This window comes from Bacillus rossius (assembly GCF_032445375.1).
Source record: "Bacillus rossius redtenbacheri isolate Brsri chromosome 4 unlocalized genomic scaffold, Brsri_v3 Brsri_v3_scf4_2, whole genome shotgun sequence".
NCBI lineage: Eukaryota > Metazoa > Arthropoda > Insecta > Phasmatodea > Bacillidae > Bacillus > Bacillus rossius.
Genome location: NW_026962011.1, coordinates 37,048,340 through 37,063,383, shown reverse-complemented (window position 1 = coordinate 37,063,383; position 15,044 = coordinate 37,048,340). Strand labels below are relative to the sequence as shown.

Below are 15,044 nucleotides of genomic sequence, written 5' to 3'. Positions count from 1 at the left end.
TTTTGGAGGGTATGTTGTTGTATATTCAAATATATGCTTGTACGGAAGTACAGCAGTATTTGAGACCACACGACCACACATTTGTAAATATCCCAAGGCCGAGCTCCCGAGAAGTCTTCCTGGAGCCGCACCTGACAAATGAGTGGAGAGGGAAAAAAATAAGTACAGACAGTGTTACTGTGTAATTTTACTTGTAATGTTCCTCCAACCGGAAGAACTCCAAAGATTTACAAACCTTGAATGTAACAGTATTTCTTGTGATAACTGCGTTGAGCCGCCAGGAGTCGAGGCAGCGGCACTGTGCGCACGGTGTCGAGCGCCGCCCGTCACCGCTTCTTGCCGGGGCCCTTGTAGCCGCTGACGTAGCCCGTGTTGTCGGCGATGTCTGCGCGCCCCTCTATGCCGCGCCCGCGCCCCTCTTCGTCGAAGCGCGACTTGTGGGCGCCGGTGTACTGCGACGTGTCCGTGAGCCGGTCCGTGACGGACGACTCCGCGAGCGCCTGCCGGACAGCTTCCGATCGTGGGCTGCCTCCCAGTCCAGAACGTCGAACAACAATAGCTAGGGACCGGAAAAATTCGCGGATTCGTTTCGTGATAGGCTGAAATTCAAACAAGTGTACAATTTTGCTGGTTCTGCTATTGGCTCGCAGTTAAACTGGAGCTCTCTGGGCCAATGAGAGACTATCGACCAAAGAAGCGTCGAATCACAAGCTACCCAGTGGAGACGCCTCGCAATTTAGTACCCAATGAACACGCGTGTTTACTTGAGATGTGCAGAGGATAATGGAGGCTATCCTAGAGGTCATTGAATTCGCGAATTTTTCCGGTCCCTAACAATTGCCCCTTGAAATGCTGTTTTAACACGTTTATAACGTTGAAGAGTCATTATCAAAATTATGATTCTGTATGATTTTTGTCAGTATTAAAGTTAAAAAAAAAATTTCCACACAGTAAAGTAGCACTAAAGATAATATTTAATTTTTACAGTTACTGTTTTTAAGTTTAGGGGTGTTTGAGAGCCCCCCCTATAGGACCGTTACTGGCACGGCCATAAAACTGAACAGCTTTGTTATTTCCTTTTTAAAGGATTTCTGAAAAGTGCATATTAAAAGGATGTCGGCTATTTTTGTTGAGCTTCGGAATAGTTGTAAGGATCCTTACAGCATCGACGATGCAGCCTTTCACGAAAGGACGAGTCGCTCTTGTTCTTAATTGCTTTCTTGGGGCATTCCAGGGGCAACAAAAAACATACTTGGTTAAAGGACATAGAATAGCCATTATTTACAACAGCTGAATTTGACAATTCTGTTCGACAATAGAATCGGTGTGTGGTCGTCGTGAGTGCGAGTTCGAAAGCAGCATTTTCAACATCAGTACCAAGTTAGAGCATTATATGATTAAGGTATTTGAGGTATGAAATTACGAGTGTGGTTCAGTCTTCCTTCTTACGTACATCCTGAATTTGTGTGCTGTTGTGTGAGTTCAGTTTCAAACCTACTTTTATTTGTATATGACCTTTGCAGCAATATTTTAGTAAAAATTTAAGGATAATCTGTTTATTGAACAGCTATTTATCAATAACTGTCAAATTAATAACTTGAGCACATGAGAGTTAAAAATTGGGTGTGTATCATTGGTAAAAGCATACAATTGACTGACAAAAATTATTTTTAGTAATATATCTGATTGTCTTCTGGGCAATAGATGGATATTCTTTAAGGGCTCCGCCTACCCGGCCGCACATATGGTGTGTAGAGCGTCAAAAAACAATGCAATTTCAAAACTACTCAAGATATCCTGAGTGGGGTTTGTTTACGAAAAATTATTTAAGAGTTCTCTGAGGGCTGAAAAATACTTTTGATTTCGGATTCCGTTTGTAAGCTGTATTTTTATGAGTTAAAATGGCTAAAACATGTTTTCAGAGTAATTTTTAGGTGTAAAACAACCAATACAGATTCTTGAACGCACTTAAGGGCCACTTAAGGGCCTTTCTCTGCCATATAATGTTACGGCCACCGCTCAAATTTCACAGTTATCTTCTGACAACGAGAAGACCGCGCGCCAGTTCAGAGCTTGCGCTTAGAGGCGACACTGTGCTAGAAATACTAGTGAGCGTCGCACTTATTCATCCCGCCTCACTAACAGACGTACATACGGGCCCCTTAACGGCTAGTTTCTCACTGAACGCAACCACCTTGAAGTTAAAATGATCGTTCTAAGGCTGCATCCTTAATATTTGGAAACAACGCAGGCCTAAGTACTAAATCCAATATTTAGGAACACAGCCTCTGAGTTTGCTCTCTGGTAGTGCCTTACCGTGGTCCCTTTGAGGCTCGGCATGCTCTTTGCCAGCTTGCTCTTCAGCTCCTGAGGGTTGACGCCCTTGCTTTTGGCCAGGTCCTCGATGAAGTCCAAGTACTGGTCGAATGTGAGGGTTTTTGACCTGCCAAGTCAACATCTTGTAATGTAACGTTGCAGCAAAATGTAAATTATAATCTCTGGTTAAACTGTATAACTTAGGGTGGAACACTAAATTTCATAAATGCTTGGATAGAAATTTTTTCCCTCTATTTTTAATAAAACCATTGTAAAAATATTAAAATTTTGAAGAAAAAAAAAATATATTAGAAGAAACCACATATCATTCAATCAGAAGATTCAAAGTTATTGTTTGTTGCAATAAACTAAATGAAAAGCCAATGAAAAAATCTGTGCATACTAACATAGAGAGTTGTAATATAATATTTAAGACTAACTATAGAAACACTTACATACTAACTGCTTTGAAATTTTAAAACCTCTTAAATTATTAAACAGCTAGGACGGATCTAGGCTTTCCGTCATCCGGAGCAGACATTTTGTCAGCATTACGCCCCCAACTCACCCGAATGTCTTTTCACAACAGCAATAAACGTACCAAGCATTATAATAATTAGCCATCAGATGTGAAGCTGTTTTTTTTTGAAGTTATTGAAGTTATACTTCTTTAGGCGCGTTATGAAAAAATGATGAGAGTGAAATTTTAAGATGTGCGCGCATCACTGTAACACAAAATTAACAGGTTGAAGCTGCGCGCACCATGTGACAACATTTTCACAGGAAGATGGCGGACCCATGTGTATGAACATAAACCCACATTAGGGGACATACCAAACATATTGGTGTGCCAAATGAAACTTTATGATAGTGAAATTACCATGGAATTTATTTTGGTAAACTAAAATAGTCATACTAAAGAGTAAATTCCAAGGTTTAAAAACAACCACATTATTTTGGTATTACATCAAATATAATACACATTTTCCTCGTAACCTTCTGTCAGAGCAGTGGTTATGCAGTGCGGTCAATATGCTGAAGGGCCGTGGTTCAAAACTATGCGGTAGGTATATATTTTTTTACTTTTTTTTGCAGTTATAATTTTTTAGGCACGTTATGAAAAAATGATGAGAGCGAAATTTTAAGATGCACGCGCATCACTGTAACACAAAATTAACAGGTTGAAGCTGCCCGCTAAATCGCTCATTAAGTCTCGAAAAAAAGCTACCAACAAAATAGAAATAGAACCTCTATTAGTCACGCATGTTGGCACGCTCGTCGCCTCTGATCACTGTTTTCATATTTATAATATTTATCCACATGTTTCTAGTTTCTACATTCACAACACATGTTTTAGTTTCATACAAGTGCGAATTATATATGTGCTAATAAATTATATTCAGTAGTGATTTAAATTGAATATTTTGATTAATATTATTTACTATTCGTAAATATTAGTAAAAAAAATTGTGCTTATATACTTTTTAACCTCCTCAGTGGGAATGTACACTATACTGTACATTCAAATCTGGTACGCTTTAATGCCAAGAAAGCACTTGTAAAAAATAAATTGTCAGATAGTGGTTTTATGACTAACTAGTAATTTTGGAAGAGGTTCCAGCAAAGAAACCTTAAATATTCTTATTATTATAATAATTATAGCATGTACAGTATATCGTCGGTCTAATTAGCAAACCTCGTAACTCCCTGAAGACAAATTTTACAAGAGAAGCAAAAAACTGAATAACTTTTTTGTTTGTACTAAATACGTGTTTAATTCATCAAATAAAAGTTAAAACACCCAATGACGTTTGTCAACAAACTCTGTGTAAGTTTTTAATTATTAAACCTTTTTTTAATGGAGTTACGAGGTTTTACAATCATAAATTCAAACTTAACATGGAGATACGAGGTTTGATAAGATATAAATCTTCTTATTGGCGTAAACTTAATATTGATGTTAGAACAATTTTGAGATGAATAGTTATAGCACCAAATTTATTCGTGTATTATAAAAAAGTATCTCTAACAATACAAGGGTTATTTCCGATATTGAACAGTATGGACAGTATACAATATGCAACAGCAATATTGTATAGTACATGAAATCAACATTGACTATGAATTCGTTTGAAAGAACATCAAGATAAAACTAGCTTTTAAATACTGATAACTGAGGCAATAAATATTGCTCTAACAAATTGTAAAAAAAAATTACCCCTCAGAAAATCAATGCTTCAGTTTTGAAAAGGAAGGCTATCATAAAATAAGTGATAGTCTGACTCCATAGTTGTTTTCAGGGACTGCAAATGGTCGTATTTAGTTTTCTTTATCGTCAGCCTCTCAGTGTACAGTGCTGGCAAATGATTAAATGGCTTATCAGTAATGTTCTTTTTGAGAATAGGCAAGTTCTTCCACTCTTCTGTGAAACCCAACTTGTAGGAAATAACCCCATCTGGAGTGTACTTCAAGGCTCTGATGTCAGTAACACATGGATCCCCAGTTATTCTGCCTGGTCTGATAGAGCTATACACTTGAGCATGATCAAATTTAAAAAAAAAACTGTGAGTCAAATAATGAACTTCATATGGACGTGGATTTCTGTGTTCTTCCCTGCAAGTTGCAATGTAGTTAGCTGGAACATTAATCTTCTTGTTTTTCAGCTTTTTTTTTTTCTTCGAGTGCATGGAGTCTGCCTCCATTTGTGTGTGTCCGACCTCCAGAAACTTTTTCTTTATCGTTACACACTTTGTCACCAATATCTGTAAGAGTGCATTGGCGAGAGTCACATTTCTGTTCTGATAGCAGCAACCATCACTATATAGTATCAATTTGTCGGCATCGTTCCTCAAAGGTAGTTGCGACAAGATGAAGTTGCAAATTATTGTAGCAAACTCATTTGAACCAAGGCCCCTCTCAGTCTCGTTCCACAGATAACAGAAACCATCTTTGGCTTTCAAATCGAAAACAGTAAAAGAAAACAATGAACGTGGCAATATCGTAAAGAATGTATGATGTTCTACAAGGAATACTCATGAGATCCATGCCGAAATCATTCTTGGCTCTTGACATTCTGAAATGAAGAATGGATAGCTAAATTGTATAAAATAGTTTAGACATTACCTCCAAAAACATTTGATATTATGGCCTGTATTACAAAAGTTTGAAATGTATAATTTATTGCAATAAGTGTTTTGTATGCATAAATAACCGATGGACAATAGTTAAAGTGTGAGCTAATAATAAAATGTACCTGCTCCATACGTACAAACAATATCGAAACAATTAGAATAGTATTTTAAAAACAATTAATAGACAGTCCAACAATAACACTGTGTTTGTTAACTAACAAAATGGAGTTACGAGGTATGCTAATATGCAGAAAATCGACAGCTGGAGATAAGAGGTTTTCTGAAAATAGGATTGTAGCCCATAGGGATTGTTTATTGTTATGATCTTTGGAATGGTAATAGAGTATATAATAGTACCAAAAACCAATTTTTGACAAAAAGTGGAGTTACGAGGTTTGCTAATTAGACCGACGATATTGAACATTTTCTCAGAGTACAAAAATATTTTTCTGATAAATTGGTACTGAGGAGGTTCCAATATAATTGGACGGCTTTTATATAAAAAGAACCAAGCGCCATATTTTACATTTTTGAGATATCCTCATAACTGAATGCATGAAACACGCTAAATTCTTTTAAAAAATAGACCCAAGTAATATCTAGTCTGTGCTGCTATCTGTGAGCACTTGAACCAACAACCATTTTGCTTAGAGGTTTTCTACTTTTATTTAAACTGAACCAAGTGACATTTGGCGGTTGGTTCTGTTTAAAGAAAATTTAATGTGTATTTTCTTTCTTGATTTAAAAAGAACCAAGTGATATTATAGTGATTGTACAGTAATAATATTGTGAAATCAAACAGCTGTTGGAATGTAATAAGTAGGTAATAGATGTGTTGTACACTTTAACGATGTCTGGATTGTTGAAAAGAGGGCGATACATGGTAGAATTGGCATGTGGTACAGAAATAAACAATGAAGAGAGAAAAAAGAAGCAGAATGTTCTTCAAATACCATCAAAGTTATTAGAAACCAAAAAGCCAGTAGATTTAGAGGTTAGTTTGGTATTACTAATTTGACTTACTGTATGGTTGTATTTTTACTTATAAATGCTCTAGTGACATGTGAAAAAAGCTATATTTTTACAGGTACATAATGAAGGTGAAGCTACTTCTGCAACAACCAACAATGAAAATGAGAGTGCCAGTATGACAATACAGGATGTTCTTGAGGTACCATGGGGAGTATTAGAAAACTGGGAGACAGCTCACTTCGTAGAGGTTAGTATGAGAAAACTCAGCAGGCTTATATTGCATTAATGTAATACCTACATTAAAATAACACAGTATGCATCCTATCAAATCTGTGTTATTACAGGTAACTACACATGATGCACAACTTGACGAAGCTGCTTCTGCAACCACCAACAATGATAATGGCTGTGCTAATATGGGTCGGCCTCTTATTGGCAGTGTTCCTGAACATAATAATAAAAATAGTTACAACAATGAGGTATGAATGCATTTATGTGGCTTGTTTGATGCTGCTTTGATATTTATCATTTTCAAATTTTTAATATGCATATACATACATCATGTCAAGCTCTACACTATGTTTTGTATTGCTTTTGTGTGCATAAATATATTTTTGACACTAATATCTTAGAGGAATGGGGTTCAATTTGTTTTTAATTCAACATAGATTTTGAAATACTTGAGGGTACAAAATTCTATAAGTTAATATTAGATTTGTTATTGTGTGTTTTTTTACAGAGTAGAATCCCTCAAGATCATGATGCATATTGTCAAAAGGATCATACATATGATGATGAAGACTGGGATGATAGTGTTCAAGATCCAGACTACACTCCACATTTAGATTCAGGCAATGAAGGTGAACATAGAGAGACCAAAGACATAGAGGAAGAGAATGAAGATAATAGTAATGTACCTGAAAAGTTAGATGGACAAACGACTCAATATAAGAAAGGAGGTAGACCTAAAAAGGGGAGAAAACGAAAGCATGTAAGTCAAACATGTCAGTCACGGAAAAAACTAAAAGACAGCAACAAACCTCATTTCGTAGTTAAAGGTACTTACTGTAGTCCCAAGAAATTCAATGATTTTAATTGCAACTGCCCCAAACGATGTAAAGACAATGTTAATATTGATTCCAGAAAAAAAATGTTTGAGAAATTTTGGGATTTAGGATCTTATGATTGCCAGACTGCTTTCATTGCTGCACATATTCAAGAGGTAAATGTTAAAAGAAAGAGGTCATCATCTAACAAACGACAATACACTAGAAAATACGAACTGGATAAAGTGAATGTCTGCAGAGAAATGTTTACTCATACCTTGGGAGTATCAACAAAACGAGTCAACACATCACTAAACAAAATTCGCTCCGATTGTGTAACTGACAAGAGAGGAACTCACGGAAAAGGTGTGCCTCGAATTCCTCCAGTTGAAATTCAAAAAATTAAGGATCACATCAACAAGTTTCCTAGGTATAAATCACACTACTGTCGGCGAGTGAGTGGTGATACAGAATACCTATCTACAGAACTTACAGAATCAAAAATGTATGAATTATACAAAGAGGAAAATGAAGGAAATGGAGCAGTAAGTTTTAGTTACTACAGAATGATACTTCACAGAGATTTTAATATCAAACGGAAAAAGCTGAAAAAAGATACCTGCAATGCATGTGACAGATTTCATGCAGCAATGCAAAACTGCAACAACATTGAAAAGGAAACAATTATGAATGATTTAAATGTGCATCAGTCAGAAGCTGAAGAAGCAAGAGATGCAATGAATCATGATCTTAAGACTGCAAAGGAATGTGAAAATGTGGAAACATTATGTTATGACATGGAGAAAACATTGCCTCTGCCTAGAATCCCAACAAATATAATTTATTACAAGAGGCAAATATGGGTTTATAATACTGGGATACACTCTGGGAAAGAATCCAAAAGTTTCTTTTATGTTTGGGTAGAAGGCACTGCCGGAAGAGGTGCCCAAGAAGTGGGTTCCAGCTTGCGAAAGCATATTGTTACTCATGTCGGAAGGAATGTCACAGACATAATTTTGTGGTCTGACTCGTGTGGGGGCCAGAATAGGAATATCAAAATGGTACTAATGATGAGCACATTGTTTGATGAACTAAACTCACTGAATTCTGTAACACTTAAGTATTTAGTTTCAGGTCACACTTATCTCCCGAATGATTCTGATTTTGGCGATGTGGAATCTGCCCTAAAACAACAACAGCGACTATATACTTTGGAGGACTACATAAAGGTAATGGAAGGATGCCGTAAAAAGAGAAAATTTGTTGTGACACAAATGCAGAATGACGACTTTAAAGGGACCAGTGAAATAGAAAAAGAGATCACCAACAGGAAGATTGACACAGAAGGAAATAAAATTAACTGGCTCACAGTTCGTCAAATCAAATTGGAGAGATGTAAACCACAAGTTCTTCAGATGAAGACCAGCCATTCTCAAGAAACTTTCATTGATGTTAACATTAACAAAAACAAGCGACGAGGGAGACCCTCAGATGGATTTCAATCATCTAAATTAATTTCCCTGTGGCCTGAAGGAAAGCCTATAAGTAAGGAAAAGCTTAAGGATATTAAATCTATTCGTCATCTTATACCTCAAGGAGTCTGGCATTTTTATCAGAAATTTCAGTCAAGTACAGAGGTTGAAGATGACATAGATGGCTTTGGGAATAACGCAGACTTCACAATGGAAGATGAATAATGAATTGGTTATGTGTTTTATGCTGAAATGTGTATGTAATAGTTTCTCATAACCAACAGACTTTTAAGAACATTTTTGTGATTTATTTGACATCTCATATGGTATAAGTTATGCTTTCAGGGTATCTGGCATTTTTAACACAAAGCTTATATCCGACAGGTGAAGAACACTTGCCAGATTGTTTTAAGACTGATTATGTAGATTTGCAATGGACAATTACTGAACGATGGGTATTAAGGTAATTAAAATGGTGTATTATTTGTTGGACAACATGACCATGGCATTCATGTTCCATTATACTTGGTTCTTTTTAAAGAAACTGTACTTTGTTTTATTCAAAGAGAACCAACAGCCATTTTTACTGATTAAACTATGATAGGAAGAGAATTCACAATGTTATGCATAATAATAAAGCAGCTTATTATACATGTTAAAATATTTTACAGTGATTTTTTTATGTAGATGTTTCATTATTTTTTTGACATATGAAAACTTTAAACAGTCTTTTCTCAGTTATGACTGAATGGCGCTTGGTTCCATTTATATAAAAGCCGTCCAATTGAGGTTAACTATCCATATGTATTATTTATTGATATAAATTAAAATATTATTTAATATAATTACTACTAAATATTATTAAATTATTAATGTTAAATATTTATTGTTGGTTATTTAATATTTACAAAATGAAGAAATAAATTAAATAAAACATTTAATAATAAATTTGTGATAAAAATTAAAATCGAACATCAAATTAAAATATTAATTTTTAATATTTATTATTAAACTGAATAAATAATAAAATTTATAAAAATAAATGAAAAATTTAATGAAAACTTTTTGATAAAAATGAAAAGTGAATATTAAATTAAGAAGATAATAAATATTTAAAAAAATAATATACTTAAATTAAGTTTTTGAATGTATTATTAAATGTATTTATTTTCTTTAAAAAAAAACAAATAATCAATAATAAATATTAAAAATTAAGAATCTTATAATATTTAGTACAAATTATGTCATATATTTATTATTTTCTAAATTTTATTTATTTTATTTTTCAAATTTAAACTGAACTTTATTGACTGCGTTGACTATCTTTTTCCAGCCCTTTTATTATTTTATTGTAATTAATTATTTGCATGCAATTAAAAACTATTTTTTAATGATGCCAAAGAAGTATAACTTCTCACGTGCGTACATAAGTACACGCACCCATTTTAATTTTTTTAATTTTTCTGATTTTCACATACCAATATGGTGGATGTTGGTTTATAATTGTATCAGCTGTTCTAGAATGCTTTTATTAAGGGGCCCCGAATAGTCTAGTTGTGTGTGTATTAGTAAGGCGGTATGATAAGCGCGACGCTCGCTGGTGCTTTTATTGAGGTGTCGCCTCTAAGCACAAGGCTCGGAACTGGCGCGCAGTCTTCTCGTCGTCACAGGATAACTGTGAAATTTAAGCGGTTACCGTAACGTTATATAGCATAGAAATGAAGGTAAAGTTGTAATGTAAGTCCCTTAAGTGCTTTCAAGAATCTGTTCCGGTTGTTTTATGCCTAAAAATTACTCCGAAAACACGCCTTTTACCCATTTTAACTGTTAGAAAAATACAGTTTAAAAACTTAATCTGAAATCGGCCCGCAGTGAATTTTTAAAATGCTTTTCGTAAATAGACCCCACTCCGATAAGTTTTGAAATAGCGCTGTGTTTCCTGAAGATCTGCACATTTAGAAATGGTAGTTAAGCTGTTCGGAAGAAAATTAGATCAAAATATTACTGGTTAATAAGTTTATATATGTTAAAAGGCCAAAACGAATCTTAATAATACAAATGCAATCTTATAAGTTGACATTTTTCTTCAATTTAACCTCCAATACAGGTACAGCTGATAAATGTGTAAAAATAAAATAAAGGGTGGGGGGGGGGGGGTTGTCTGTAAAGTCGGTTTACGTACGACAGTTTTACGTGATAACGTCCTTTATAAACAGTTGACAAAACAGTTCACGTGTAGGTTGTGTGCTGCCGCTTTCTCTCTTCTACTCGGACGCATCGGCCGATGGAGTGGAAGAGAGACAGATGCGTCACAAGCCGATCGTGCCTCTCTATCGCTTGTTCCGCGCTCTCGCTTGCTCGCTCGGCTCAGGCGGAACGTGACGATGAGTCATGCTTTTTCGTGCGTGCAGCCGGTGTTCATCGATTTATAAGACGTTATAACGTAAAAAAAAATAGAATACCGTCGTATTGGTACGTGTAGTATACTGAAAAACCCCTCTCCCCTTTTGACATCACAAACACACCCCCGCCGCTATTAGCATACCGAATTGGACACGTATTTTACTGTTTTTGTTCGTGACTATTATGCTGGAGATGGGCGTGGTTTAGTGTTTCATGTGTTTTTTTTTCCTACGTTCATTTCAATATTGCTATGGATACTTTTATGCTAAAACAGTGAATGTTTTTGCACCAAACTGATAGTTGTGCGCGCTCCCGCTTGGAGTGCTGAACACAGTTTCAGGCTTAAACACGGAAGCTGCAGCTCACGTGCTGCGGGAATGTTTACTTGAACTTCTGGAAGGCGATGGCGGTGTCGGTGGCGGTGAGCTTGCGGTCGATGACCTTGGCCTCCTTCATCCACTTGTCGCTCTGCGACAGCGTCATGGTGCTGCCGTCTGACCGCGTGTTGCCGAACTGCGAGAAGGCGGTGAAGGTCGCTTTCAGCGCCTCGTCGACCGCGCTGTCCTTGGCGGCCATCTTGGTGATCAGGCGCTGCGTGGCACAGCGTACAACGAGCCTGTGTACTCTGTGGCCATCTCACAGACTTCACCCTGGCTTTATTTTCTTTACAAATAGGACACTTCACACGATGACATTTGGGTTTCATTATCTTTTTTTTGACACGAATCTCCGACAGGAATATGAACGTCTATCTATAATCTCGGGCAGGGGCGCAACAACAGGGGGGGGGGGGGCAAGGGTATTTTGCCCCCCCCCCCCTTCTGAACCTTGAAGTGGGGGCAAACGGGGGCAAAGAAAGTGCTGTGTAATCAATTTTTAGATAATAAAACTGCTTAAATAGCACCATTTTCCACCTTGAAATACAAATTTTCCCGGGGGAGGACCCCGGACCCCCCGCTTCAATAGGGGGGATCGATGATTCTTTATAAAAAGGTATATTTCCCCCCCTTTGGAAATTTAGTTGTTGCGTCCCTGATCTCGGGTTGGATGTCACTTCGGCTGAGGATTCGACACCGCTTAAAAACTCGCAAACTATGAAAGCTAAAGATTTCAAGTAAATATATCTTAGTAGAACATAATTTTTTTTCGTGGTCGTTACGTATGCATCACCCGGTTAACATTTGCAGTGATGACGTAATGAGCGTTGGTGGGGAGCGTCGAATTGAATACAGTGAGAGCTCTAACTCCAAAAGTAATCGACCGATTAGCGTGATATAACTTTAATTTGTTCGTGTGTGAGCACTGAGTGGTGCTAGTTGAGTGGTACCTATCACTATTAAGGTATTAACTTTGGTTTTTTGAGCAGAAGCAATTCAAAATGCAGATAAGTGTTCTAGGTATCGAATAACACAAAATGTGGCTGAGAGAAATGAGCCAGTTGGGCACTTAAGTGCCTTCACAACAACTGCATGCATTCCGAAAACAATCTGATATTTTTTTAAAAGTTATATTTGGCAAAATATAAAATAAATGTTAAATCGAATTATGTATTAATAAAAAAAGAAACTTCTCATGTTGAGAAAAAAGGTTTTTCTGATCAGTAAAGTGAAATAAACAACTGTAACACAAAATTAACAGGTTGAAGCTGCCGGCTAAATAGCTTATTAGGTCTCGAAAAAAGGCTACCAACAAAATAGAAATAGAACCTCTATTAGTCGCGCATGTTGGGACGCTCGTCGCCTCTGATCACTGTTTTGATATTTAAAATATTTATCCACATGTTTCTAGTTTCTACATTAACAACACGTGTTTTAGTTTCATACAAGTGCGAATTATATATGTGCTAATAAATTATATTCAGTAGTGATTTAAATGGAATATTTTGATTAATATTATTTACTATTCGTAAATATTAGTAAAAAAAAATTGTGCCTTTATACTTTTTCAAGTGATCCAATATAATTAAGGTTAACTATCCGTATGTTTTATTTATTGATATAAATTAAAATATTATTCAATATTATTAATACTAAATATTATTAAATTATTAATGTTAAATAGGCATTTATTATTGGTTACTTAATATTTACAAAATAAATAAATAAATTTAATAAAACATTTAATAAAAAATGTGTGATAAAAATTAAAATATTAATTTTTAATATTTATTATTAAATTGAATAAATAATAAATATTTACAAAAATAAATGAACAAATGTAATGAAAACTTTTTGATAAAAATGAAAAGTGAATATTAAACTAAGAAAATAATAAATATTTAAAAATTAATAAACTTAGATTAAATTTTGAATTTATTATTAAAATTATTTTTTTTCTTTTAAAATATTAAATAATCAATAATAACTATTAAAAATTAAGAATCTTATAATATTTAGTACAAATTATGTCCTATATATTTATTATTCTCTAAATTTTATTTATTTAATTTTTCAAATTTAAACAGAACTTTATTGACTGTGTTGACTATCTTTTTCCAGCCCTTTTATTATTTTATTGTAATTAATTATTTGTATGCAATTAAGAACTATATTTAATGATGCGTACTTAAGTACACGCACCCATTTTTTAAATACTAACTTTTACCAGTTTACAACAAAAAAGGTCATGAATAAAAAAATTTCAAAAGCAAACAAAAAGCTAATTTTGAGCTTTTGCCACAACAAAAAAATTTTTGCTGATGTGATTCGAGGTTAAGTCTTGGTCTTTTTAGCCTATTGCCAGGAAGTTTATTTAATTCAATACTTATATTAGCTACCTGTTTGTATGGTTATTTCGAAAACAATGTTGTTTTTTGGGAATATTTAAAGAATCGCACCTGCAGAGCGCAGACTTACCGTAACTTGAAATTTGAGAATTTAAATTGGAAACTGTGATGAAGTCCTGTTATTTCACGGGAAGCCTAAGATGCACATAAAATTTTACCATTCCCGATTACACCCGAACAATTCACCTTCGGCCAACATCGTGTTTATTTATTTATATATATATTTATATTTCTCTGTTTATTTTAATGTAGCTATACTAACCTAACTAACCGTCCATAGTGTTTTAAAGTGTTTTAATGTAGCTAACCTAACCGATCACTTTTAATATTTGAATTCATTTTTCCTGAGCAAAAATAAAATAGTACTTGTTTATTTTAGAGGAGGTAGAATATATTTTGTTACGCTACCAGCGCTGTACGTGAAGATAGTTTTTTCATATTTTAATCTGAATTCCATCTCTTTCTAGGTCTGCAGTTTTCATAGAAAAAAGCACTGAGTTCCATGACCTTCGACCTAAAGTAAGAAATTACAGCGCAACTGCACGTTCGAATTTCAATAAAGATTTTCGAGAATCCTGTTGCCGCAGAAAACAATTTCAAACCAGTGATTCATACAAGAGCGAGTCAACGCAGAAATGCTACGCCACACTCGAATATTTGTGTTTGAAATTCTTACGTTTCCTAGTGATTTTTTTTTTCCGACCATGCTTGATTGTGCGCACTGCGGCGATTTTGACGTATATAAGAAAATCAGTACAGTACCGTTCTACAATGCCCCGGAAACGGAGACGGATCACGTATACGTAGGGCCATGTATTTTTCGCGAAAACATTCCGAGAGTAGCTGGAACTTGAAACACTGTAACGCTGTCTGTGTTTCGCGATTGAGTGAGTCTCAGGTGTATATCCACTGTCAGAAC

At 35.1% G+C, this 15,044-nt stretch overlaps 1 protein-coding gene across 1 annotated transcript; it reads right to left on the bottom strand.

The window, feature by feature from the left end:
* Window positions 1–167: 167 nt before the first annotated feature.
* On the bottom strand, window positions 168–14,281 carry LOC134541766 (tubulin polymerization-promoting protein homolog). Its single transcript, XM_063385429.1, has 4 exons — window positions 14,196–14,281; window positions 11,726–11,931; window positions 2,317–2,443; window positions 168–500 (listed from the first exon to the last, which is right to left on the bottom strand). The coding sequence occupies exons 2-4, from the start codon at window positions 11,914–11,916 to the stop codon at window positions 327–329; spliced, it is 492 nt and encodes a 163-aa protein (XP_063241499.1). The 5' UTR covers window positions 11,917–11,931; window positions 14,196–14,281; the 3' UTR covers window positions 168–326.
* Between the last annotated feature and the right edge of the window lie 763 nt (window positions 14,282–15,044).